Genomic DNA, 12,518 nt, shown 5'->3' on the forward strand with positions numbered 1-12,518 from the left:
TAACGACTACCCCCCCCCCCCCCTAGACAATATGCTGCCTACGCCCATGAATGCAAGTTCATCAGATGAACCTGTTTTGCCCCCCCCCTTAAAAAAACAGGATCCGCCCCTGCCAGGAGCATATACTTAAGTTGTTGAAAACCACAAAAGCTACAAAATTTAGAGAAATCTTCTTTATTTAAAGATAAGAAATAAAAAAATTAATTTTCTGGGTAAAACTTTATTATAAGTTCAGTCAAAATTTTAAAAATTAAGTTTTCGTAATTGAATTAAAGGTTTTTTTAACATGATTTTACCAAGTGTAATTCAGTCTACTTTTATTAGTTGCTTGGTTATTAGAGTGATTTTATTTCTTTTTCTATTGTTTCTGTTGATGTTCTCACAAACAAAATTCCGATATTTCAAATTACGGACATATCTGGAACTCAAATGCCGTTCAAGCCGTTTCCAGGTTTTGAGTAAGAGGGAAGGGGACAGGTAGCAACGCTCTCATTTGTTTGCTTCAATTAACTTGAGATATTTTTTTCTGTCGTTTTTGATGTTGACAAATAAAAATACACTGCTCGAAATTAATTTTTTTTTTAGTGAAGCAATAATGACGGTCTGGCCTTTAGAGTTTTAGGCTTATTCGTGTTCGTGGTAATTTTGGTTCGTTTTATAGTTTGAAGTATTGTTTAAATTAATTTCTGTTCGTCTTCGGTTTAATTTTCTTTAAAAAAATCCTTTTCAAAAATAGCTTTTCTTAACATAATTTATAAGCAAATGATTTATATTCCAAACAGGGTTGCCACTCTGACCTGGAAGAATTTACTAAATCATAGAGGAAAAATTTACTAGATTGCATCTGTTTTTAATAAATGCTCAAAAAAAATTTTGTACTTGTGGCTACGCCGCACGCGCACTGTCAAGTATCGATTTTTACTATAGGAGGATAATCAATACGATTTTCACAATCTTTTTCCTTTTTTCTTCTTTTTTTTTGTCTTTTTTTCATTTTCATAGTATGATTGAAAATTCCGTTACATTTCTACTTACTTTTAATTTCTCTCAGCAGGCTCCCTTTTCCTCAATAAATATTTTCAAACAGAGGAGATTCACCTAATCACGTTAGGGGGTTGGCTTTTGTTTTCAATCCAATAGATTCCCAATCATCACAAATCCAAGTGTCAGTATAGCTTCATTTTTAGTTGGTAAGATATGATACACAGAAAGCTGATTTTGTCCACCTTTAGACGCCGGAAGTTGAGTGTCTGTTTATGAAAATAGGTGACTGCTTGTCTGTCTCTGAGACAGACAAGCAAAACTGTAAATTATAAAACAGACAAGCAAAAATTGTAAATTGTCACATTTTTACGATAATTTTTTTCCCTGAATTCATGGAAAAAAAAAAAAAGTTTTGTTTACTATAAATCATGACTTTTTACTAGTTTTTACTAGATTTCGGGAAATTTACTAGATCCTCTAAATTTACTAATTTTAATTTTATTTTACTAGATCTAGTAAAATCCTACTGACGGTGGCAACCCTGATTCCAAAACTATTGCTATCTAATGCAATCTTCTGACTGTCACACAATTTTGGGACGACATAAACTTCCACTTCCGCCGTCTCTATAGCTACGAGTATTTGTCATGAAATTCGAACAGAGAGGAGTGTAGGCTGCACAGGATTATGTTTCAGAGGAGAAGGATTAAAAATGCATATTAAAAGACAAATATTGTAGGCAACGTAATAGTACTGCCTAAGTAAAGAGCGATGTGGGCACAATGCACTTTTTTTTTTTTTAGACCGGAGCACTTTGTGTAGAAGTAGTTGTCGTAGAAACTTCAAAAAGGACTCATTTCGATTGAACATTGAAGGAGCTAGTACCCTTTTAAATAGTCGAAAGTGATGGCGGAGGGCAACTAAACTTTCTCCCTCACCCACCATTTTCTCTAACACATCCAATCAAAATTTTGAGATAGCCATTTTGTTCAGCGTAGTTGAAAGTCTGCAAAATTATGTCTTTATCAACCCCCTTGCACTCTCAAGAACAGAACATAATTTGCACTTTACTCAAAAAAAAAAGGCTAAGGGTTATTTAAATAAAAATAATATTAAAATATTTTAACTTTTTTAACTTTAATAAATAAAAAATTGTTAAGACTTTAAGGGATATATATATATATATATATATATATATATATATATATATATATATATATATATATATATATATATATATATATATATATATATATATATATATATATATATATATATATATATATATATATATATATATATATATATATATATATATATATATATATATATATATATATATATATATATATATATATATATATATATATATATATATATATATATATATATATATATATATATATATATATATATATATATATATATATATATATATATATATATATAAATGTATATATCTATTCCTTAAAATCTTAATAATTTTTTATTTATTAAAGATAAAAAAGTTAAAATATTTAAACATATTTCTTTTATTTAAATCATACAATAAATAACCGAGTCGAACTCGGGATGATCAAAAATTAACATGAGTAGGGCTGACAACCCCCATGCCTTCTCAAGATCAGAACATAATTTGCATTTTACTGAATACAAAATACATTTAAAGTGTTTTCACTTTGTTTTTACTTGTTTAAAATATTTTTACTAGATATTTGAAGGGGGAAGTCATCCCCCTTGGGCTCCAATTACAGCGCGAGTCTCTGGTGTCCTTCTCAAGAGTAACAAAAGATTGGAGGGCAAGCAGCCCTTCTCTCAAGCCCATTCATTTTCCAAACGTATCCAGTCAAAATTTTGAGACAGCTATTTCGTTCAGCATAGTAGAACGGTCTAGCAACTATGTCTTTAAGGATATTAGGATTGTCAAACCCCCTCCCCCCCCATTTATGTAATTGGCCCATTATCATTAAAACTAAATGTTGCTTTAAAATAAATCAAAAGGCATTGTATTTATGGTTGCCAATAAGACACCTCAGCAATATATTGAGAACGACTGGGGCTATTAAATTGAAACTTTTGGGAATTAAATTAAAAAAAACAAGTTTTTTAAACTGAAAGTAAGGAGCGACATTAAAACTTAAAACGAACAGAAATTATTCCGTATATGAAAGGGACTGTCCCCTCCTCAACGCCTCGCTCTTTACGCTAAAATTTTTTATTGTTTTAAAAAATAAAGTTGTGAGACAGAGTCAAACTTTAGCGTAAAGAGCAAGGCGTTGAGGAGGGGACAGTCCCTTTTATATACAGAATAATTTCTGTTCTTTTTAAGTTTTAATGTCGCTCCTTACTTTCAGTTTAAAAAACTTGTTTTTTTTATTAAGTTTTTGAATAAATACAGGTTTTGATCTTGGCTCACCGTACATGAATAATTAAAACAATATTTTCATATTAATTTACTTTTATTTAGTTAAATGGCTTTCTCAAAACTTGTTTAATTTTATTTACGAACGTTTTTATTAGTAATAAATATACGTAACTTACGAATTAACTTACGTAACGAACTTCTATATTCATATATTTTTAATACGTTTATTAGGGGGTTCGCCCCCTATTTAATACCTTGCTCTTTAAGCGAAAGTTCGAATTTTGTTCCAATTCTTTAAAAATGACCGCTTAATCACAAAGGCCGTTAATTAGAATAAATAGCTCTTATGAAAGTACTAAAAAATCATTGGCTTAAAGAGCGAGGCATTGACTACGGGGTGAACCCAATCATATATGTAATATTTTCTGTTCGTTTAAAGTTTCGATGTTGCTGCTGTTGCAGTTGAAATACTTGTTTTTTTATATTAAATTTCTGATCTTTTTTTAAATAATGCTGGGAAGTGTATAGGAGTGTCCCTTCCCCCATGAAAACTTCCTTCATGAAAAGATCCTCCCACAATACCCCCGACCCACCCACCCACCCCCCACTACCAGGACAAATATCCCCTGAAAACGTCTGTATACTTCCAAATAACCAATGCTATATGTTAACATTGGGTAAAGTTCATAACTTTCAGCCCTCCCCCGGAACTTCGGGGGATTAAGTCATCCTAAAAGACATACTTATAATATTTTCGAATATGATGAACAAAATGGCTATCTCAAAATTTTGATCAGGTGACTTTGGGAAAAAAATGAGCGTGGGAGGGGGCCTAGTTGCCCTCCATTTTTTTGGGTCACTTAAAAAGGGCACTAGAACTTTTAATTTCCATTCCATTGAGCCCTCCCACAATATTCTAGGAAAAAGGGTCGATACGATCACCCCTGGAGGAAAAAAAAACAAACAAACAAACAAATAAACACGCACCCGTGATCTTTCTTCTGGCAAAAAATACAAAATTCCACATTTTTCTAGATGGGAGCTTGAAACCTCTACAATAAGGTTTTCTGATACGCGAAATATGATGGTGTGATTTTCATTAAGGTACTATAACTTTTAGGGGGTCTTTCCCCCTTTTTTCCAAAATCAGCCAAATTTTCTCAGGCGCTTAACTTTTGATGGGTAGGACTAAACTTGATGAAACTTGTATATTTGAAATCAGCATTAAAATCTGATTCTTTTGATGTATATATTGGTATCAAAATACCGTTTTCTAGAGTTTCGGTTACCATTGAGCCGGGTCGCTCCTTACTTACAGTTTGTTACCACGAACTGTTTGATACTACTATCACTATTTCTGCTCTTTTAATTTAAATGAATAAAAAGAGTGTAAGTGTTCAAAAGGTTGTCAAAGAGCATAGATAGAATCTTTTGGGAATGATATTAAGTTTTTATTTTTGAGGTCAACTTCAGAAGCTATAAAATCAAATTGAAAAATACCGTTTGAGTCGAGATCAAAAATTGTTGAAAAAGTTTCTCCAACATACAAATAGCAACCCATATTACGGATTCTTATAGAAAAAAAAACTGAAAAAGATATACGATATTGTTTTCCCGATGAAAAAGATTGTATGAATAAAAAACGAACAGAAATTAACTTAAAAAAATTCAACAAAATAATTTTGTCAAAGAAAAGTAAAGAGCTTCATTAAGCCAAGAATGAGCAAAAATAAAGTCAAATAATCTTCCAAGCGTAAAACTACAACAAATTATGTTCAATTAATAAATGAAACTCAAAACGAACATAAATTAAAATAAATAGCCGAGTCAAACTCAAAACGAGCAAAAACTAACATAGAGTAGGGCGGATAACCCCTATGTTTCTCAAGACCAGAACACAATTTGCGCTTTACTTAAAAAAGAAAACAAAAACAAAACAAATGATCGAGGAATGTCAGTTTAATTGACATATACTGAGATTTATTTCTTAAAGTTTTAATAATTTTTTTTTTATAAAAGTAAGAAAAGTGAAAACATTTCAAACGTATTTTGTTTGTTTCACTTTTATTTGAAAAAATTGTTTTGTTGAATTTTTTTTTTTTAATAATAGTGATTAAGGAGGAAATTCATTAGGTTTACATCGGATAGCTCTTCTCTGTCAGAGCCTATCAAAAACCAGATGGATTAAAAATACTTTTATTTGTTATTTTATTAATTTTTCTTACAAGAAAATGAAGCATAGGAAAAAGTAAAATATATAGATATGGACTTTAGATAACATATAGATATATATAGATATGGACTAGAAAATATATAGATATGGACTTGGATTCGCGTACTCATGGTTGTTGAATTTACGTCTGTATCAATGACTGAAAGTTTTAAGAAATAATAATTTGGAGGTAACAATCTTTTAGAAGGCTCAAAGGCTTTTTTCTGTTGTTTGGTTGTTAACTAGCAACAGTTATTAAGTGTTATCTTCCAGATTGTAGGAGCAGAGGCGTTTGCTAACAAAAATTGTTTGCTAACAATTCACAGAAATTTTTTGGGGGAATTGAAAAATTAAACATTTTAAGCTTGGAAAAAGTTTGCTTGATAAACTAGTTTTCCAAAAATAAAGAATATTGGGGTTTTCTTAATTATTGACAAATTTAGATTAGTATAAGGCTAGTAGGCTACTACTTAAGCCTAGTTTATTTAACAAAGCCTACTAGCTTGCAAATAAAAATATATGCAATAAATTCACCAAATAATTTACTAACTGTATCAGATCTTTGTGGCCATGGACATTCCATCAGTTTTTATATCGTGGAAACCAGTCATGCCACTTCGCTGCAATGTCAATACTTGAATATTGCACTTGACAATCTATGACAGCGATTCAAAACGATTCATAGATTCTCTAACAATAAAATGTAACACTTTTTGTTAGCCAACGGTAACGTGATTCTCCGCTAAATTTTTTACTGACGGTCGATAAGGGGCTTAAGCACATTTAAGTTCCGTTTTATATGGTATGAAACTATTCAAACCAACACTTATGCTATAAATATGTTTTCCTTTAAGGTGTCTGGAAAGATTGTGGTTTATAATCAAGGATACGTAAGCTACTCCCAAAGTGTGAATTATAGGTACAATGGAGCGTCAGAAGCTGCAAAACTAGGAGCTATTGCTGCGCTAATAGAATCAATCGGCCCCTTTTCAATCAACTCTCCCCACACCGGTGTAATGACATATGCTGAAGGAGATACAAAGATACCTGCGATCGCTATTACGCAAGAGGATGCTGAAATGCTGAGAAGAATCTATTTGACAGGTGACTGCTTTACATTGAATTTAAACTCCCTCGGCCATGGGCACCCATAAGGGGAGAAGGAGGGAATCCATTCCCCCCACTCTGGCTGAATGACGCTGCCTTATATTTGTATAAATTTTAAAAACTTTTTCCACAAAACTGGTTTTTCAAAGAAAAGTAAAGAGCTCCATTAAGCCAAAAATGGGCTCCATTAAGTAATTAAATGAAAAAAACAAGTTTTTTTAAACTGAAAGTAAGGAGCGACATTAAAACTTAAAACGAACAGAAATTATTCCATATATGAAAGGGGCTATCCCTTCCACACCGCCTCGCTCTGTACGCTAAAGTTTTTTTTTATTGTTTTAAAAAGTAAAGTTGTGAGACAGAGTCAAACTTTAGCGTAAAGAGCGAGGTGTTGAGGAGGGGACAGTCCCTTGCATATACGGAATAATTTCTGTTCGTTTTAAGTTTTAATGTCACATCTTACTTTCAGTTTAAAAAACTTGCTTTTTTTTATTTAATTTCTGATCGTTTTTTAGTTAATGCAGCTTTTATTTTGGCTCATAGTCATTGAATAAGTAAACAAAATTTGCATAAAAATTTTACTTTTCTTTTGCTAAATGGCTGTCTCTAAATTTGGTTCTGCCGTAATTTACAAGTTAACTTACGTAACGAACTTCTATATTCGTATATTTTTCTTCTGGCAAAAAATACGAAGATGCAGATTTTGCAGATATGAGCTTGAAACCTATGTTATAGGGTTTACTGATACGCTGAATCTGACGGTGTGATTTTCATTAAAATTCTTTCACTTTTAGGCGATTTTTTCCCCCTCTTTAAAAATCAGGTAAATTTCCTCAGGCTCGTAGCCTTTGATGAGTAATACTAAACTTAATAAAATTCATATATTTAGAATCAGCATTATAAGCCCATTCTTGTGATACATTTATTGACATCAAAGTTCCGTTTTTAAAAGTTTCGATTACTATTGAGCCGTATCGCTTGTTTTTTTTTATTGTTTTTTTTATTACGTATATGTTAGTACGTATATGATGGGGTTCACCCCTTAGTCAATACCACGCTCTTTACGTTGAAAGTTAAAAAAAATTAATTCACAAACCCCTGAATCACAAAGGCCGTTTAATTAGATTAGATAGCTCTTTTGAAAGCACTAAAAAAAAACTGTAGCGTAAAGAGCGAGGTATTGACTTGGGAGAGAACCCCCTCATATACGTAATAATTTCTGTTCATTTGAACTTCTAATGTTGCTTCTTACTTTCAGTTGAAAAAACTTGTTTCTTTTTAATTTAATTTCTAATCGTTTTTTAGATATGCTTGGAAATCCGGCGCCCCCTTCATAAAAATGTCCCTTACCCCAAAGAAACATCCTCCACGGAAAGATTCTCCTGAGTAAACCTCTCCTCCAGCCCCCCCCCCACTAGAAAAAAATTCTTCCTGAAAATGTCTGTATACTTCCCAATAACCAATACAATATGTAAGCAATCGGCAAAGTTCATAACTTGCAGCCCTACCCCTGGGAACTGTGGGGGATTAAGTCATCGTAAAGACATATTTGTTAGATCTTCGACTATGCTGAACAAAATAGCTATCTCAAAATTTTAATTGGGTGACTTTGAGAAAAAAATGAGCGTGGGAGGGGGCCTAGTTGCCCTCCATTTTTTTGGCCACTTAAAAAGGGCACTACAAATTTTAATTTCCGTTCCAATGAGCCCTCCTATGATATTCTAGGACCACTGTTTCTAGAACCACTATGATATTCTAGAACCACAAAAATGAATATAAACAGTTTTGTTATGTCATTTTTGAAGTTTTTTTTGTAACTCCACCCCCGAAAGAAATCCTGGATACGGCCCTGTACAGTAGTATAAGGCAATGAAACACAGACACAAACGAAGGGAAAGCAACAAACTTTATAAGGCTGTAAAGCGTAGAAGTACAGATGCGAGCTGTGCTTAAGAACTTACTGTGCTAACAACTTTGTTGTACTATCAGAAACGAGAAATTTTCTAATAAGAAACAAGTTTTCTATACTAGGTGGACAAGTTGGACTAGGTGGACTAGTTTTCTGTACTAGGTGGATAAGTTATACAAGTTGTCCATTATTTACATAAAGGGTGTTAACGGGAAAGAGGGGGCTTTTTTTATGTTTTTGTTTATGTTTTTATGTTTATGTTTTTTATGTTTATGTTTTTATGTTTTTAATGTACCAGGTATAATTTGAGGTCCCTGTACGTCAGAAACGTTTTGGTCTCTGTCTTGGATTTACTCAAATTAGCCATGACTCTCAAGTTTTCATCACTTTTACATTCTTCATTTTAATTCAAAAATCAACACTCAGTCTAGAGTTTCATCCTCAACCATCAATACTCAAAATCTGTAAATTCAAGGTTTTTTCAGACTTTCCAACCTCTTACTTGTCAATAAATTGTAGCATTTGCTGCACTATGTTTGTTTTTTCTTGATTTTTTCATGATGGTTGAGGACAAAATAGCTTTTACTGGTCAAAAGATGATTGAATTAATTGGTCCCTATAATCGAACGTCCAATAAATGAGCATCCAGTAGTTAAATGTTCAATAATTGAAGTTCCCAGTTACTGAATAATTGAGTGTGTGGTGATATAAATAATTTTTGGTGGCCCAAACATGATTGAATTCTTATCTCAAGTAGTTTATCGACTGGGAATTTATCGACTGGGAATTATTTCCCAGCAGAGTAATTAAAAAGGTTTTCCTTCAATTGACGTCATTCCGATCTATCGAGTCTTTCAGCAATATTTTTGGCCACTAGGTTTGTATAGCTAGGTTTATTATAGCTAGGTTATTCGCTTGGTCCAAGCGAAAAACAGGTGAATAGAATACAAAGAGCTAATTAGGAAGAAGGTAAACGGAATTGGAACTTCCATGGTAGGGGTTGAAGAGTGGAGTTTTGAATAGGATGGGATGGAGCAGGAGCGTACGCAGCTATTTTGAGCTCAAGCGTTTTGGTGTAGCAATTAATAATTAATAGTATTACTATATAGGCAAGTGAGACACAAGCAAATGCCGTAATGAAATATTAGCAGATAGGTTACTTTGATTTAAACAATACCCAAGACAGAAAAGTGAATTTCGTTTGTTCTTTCGTGAATTTCGTAGCCAGAGTCAAACTAGCTCTAAAGGGTACCTGGGGAAATCTGGGGAAGGTAAGTTTTGCGGAAGCATATGATGGCTGACCCCCACCCCCCATCGCACTTCCTGGCTGACAGGCCATGAAACAGAGATCCACCCCACCGGTAAGAACTGTAAAGTCACAGTTTACACCAACAGATGATGTAAACTGATCAGCCCCACCTGACACCTGAAAATAAAAGACCAAACAAGATAGACATTAAACGAATTTTCTGGTGCCGATTGTCACTATTAAAGAACAAATTATTATAAAAAAAAACACATCTGGGACTCTTGGGGGATGTCCGATAATATGGCCTATGGCAGATATAAGCGATTTTTGGAATAGGCTGTCTAAATACGGAAAATTTATTTTGGATGTATAAATATATGTTTTCGGAAGGGGTTTTGTCTGGTTAGTCTTGGTTCTTTTTTGATGAAGGTCTTTTGGGCATCCGTGTTTTTACAAAAGTTTCCAGGGCAGCCTGTTTTGTCTTTTTGAACTTTTGTAACGGACTTTGAAGTATCTATTGTTAATTTCTCTAAATTCAGTTCCTCTCCTTTGCAGTCATTTCTCTTTATGACTTCTTGTTTTATATTTAAGTACTTAATTGATCTATAGATTCTAATTCACTAGTTTATGATGCAAATTTTTTCAGGTGAGCGCATTGTCATAAGTGTCAAGTCCAATTCTCAGACCCATCAGCCGATCACTTCCCACAACTTAATAGCTGATTACAATGGAACAAGGTATCCAGACAAAGTGGTTGTTGTGTCAGGTCATATTGACAACTGGGATGTTGGTCAAGGAGCAATGGATGACGCTGGTGGGATGATGATTGGTCTTATTGCTGTTGAAGTCATTAACAGCTTGGGATTACGTCCTAAGCGCACTATAAGAAATATACTCTGGACAGCTGAAGAGCAAGGTTTACTTGGGGCAGAACATTACTTCAATACCCATAACAACGAATTAGATAAATTTATTTTCGTGATGGAGTCAGATTCGGGAACATTTGACCCACAAGGACTGATTTATACCGGTGATAGACGTAATGGGGAGTGTATAATCAAAGAAATTTTGTCTTTGCTTGGGGCAATAAATGCCACCAGATATCAATGGACTTCCGGGTCCGTCAGCACAGACATAACTCATTTCACTGATGCTGGTGTACCAGGTGCTGGATTATGGGACACAGATGGACAGTACTTCTACTTCCATCATACGGAAGGAGATATGATGACAGTAGAAGATCCCAACGCTCTTGACAGAGCGGTGGCACTATGGGCTGTAGCTTCTTATATTATTGCAGATCTAACTGACGATTTTCCAAGACCTTCCCCCAGAACAACAAATTAGACTATAATTTTTAAAGTGTATGGATGATAAGCTATATGTTTAAGTCAGCCTTTTTCATTTTTATCTTGATTCCAGATTTTAATTTCTTTTGTCTGTAATATATTAATTATACTTTTATGCTACACAGCGGCTGCTAGAAACCTTATTTTCTTCAATTAAGATAAAAAAATTTAATTAAAAATTGACTTAAGTAAAGTAATCACATGTGGTGAATCGCTTACTTTTAAACTAATATTGTAAATGAAATGATCATTGCAACAATTTGAAAGTCAAAAGGTATTTTTATAACCAAATCTTTGGAATTGGTAATGTATAACAATTGGATAAGTACGAAGGAATTTGTTTGAGGGAGGGGGTTCAACATTCTAAGGACGGTAAGTCAAGGAAAAAGCAGCAAGCAAATAATATCAAAATATTGATGGTTGACGATTAAGAAAATATATTGATTGATATTCCTGAAGCTTGCATTAAGTTGGCAGGAAAGTTAAGTTAAGTCAAATAATAACAGATGTGTGTTTGTTTTTCCCCCCACAGGTAATTATATCAAACCATTGGCCACAGTAGCGTAGAACGGTGATTGAACGGTATTTCTCAACTGAACGGTAATTCGAAACTCTAGTGCCTTTTTCAATACCAGGAAATATTTTGCTATATTAGAATGGTGTTTCCAGCCAATTTATTACAAAAATAGGAGATTAATTGTGGCAATAACACTCGGATCAAGATCCTGAGGTAACCAATCGGTTCACGAAAAACTATATATTCAGCTTCCCACCATGATAAGACAGTAATTCCCCATGGTGGAGTATACATTCTTAAAGATGGATGTAATCCATACAATAGCAATGGTTAATACAGACTCATATCTTAAGCTACCGAGAATATTTTTGTGCAAAGCCTGCAGCATGGGTGCTACGGGTTGATTTCTTTCCTTTTATTAAAAAACATTTGTGTATTATAAAAGATTACATTAATATGCTTACATTCACAAAGGGTAGAGAGGCTGGGTGACATCATGAACAGCACCAGGAGTTTTTTTGCAGGGGAGTAGGCCCTACCTGGAGCTTCGTTTTATCGAGATGTAAATGGGATTATTTCTCACATTCCTAATCAAATATATTTTGGAATGTCCTGTTGTTTTCAAAGGTGCATTGGCCCCTAACCCCCTGCAGGTACCTATGCAGAAACGTTGTTGTAGTTGTTTGCGGTTTTACGCGTTCGACCAATAGGTCATATGCGTTCGTATCACTTGATTTTTGTTGTGCTTTATTAAATCAGTTTGCTTGGGTGTCACTTCAGTAAATATTCACTTTATTTGTAAGTGTAACACTTATCTTGCTATTTG

General features: G+C 33.5%; 1 protein-coding gene across 1 annotated transcript in view; it reads left to right on the forward strand.

Annotated features, from left to right (window-relative positions):
- LOC148946527 (carboxypeptidase Q-like) overlaps window positions 1-11,290 on the forward strand; it is a 29,182-nt gene extending 17,892 nt beyond the window's left edge. Inside the window, exons 4-5 of the mRNA XM_089097410.1 lie at window positions 6,416-6,665; window positions 10,473-11,290. Coding sequence (XP_088953536.1) covers window positions 6,416-6,665; window positions 10,473-11,173 — 951 coding nt within the window. The 3' untranslated portion in view covers window positions 11,174-11,290. The remainder of the gene's footprint in view (window positions 1-6,415; window positions 6,666-10,472) is intronic.
- The last annotated feature ends 1,228 nt before the right edge of the window (window positions 11,291-12,518 follow it).

This window comes from Artemia sp. Qi Xiang Cuo, chromosome 11 (assembly GCF_049724085.1).
Source record: "Artemia sp. Qi Xiang Cuo chromosome 11, ASM4972408v1, whole genome shotgun sequence".
NCBI classification, from domain to species: Eukaryota; Metazoa; Arthropoda; class Branchiopoda; order Anostraca; family Artemiidae; genus Artemia; species Artemia sp. Qi Xiang Cuo.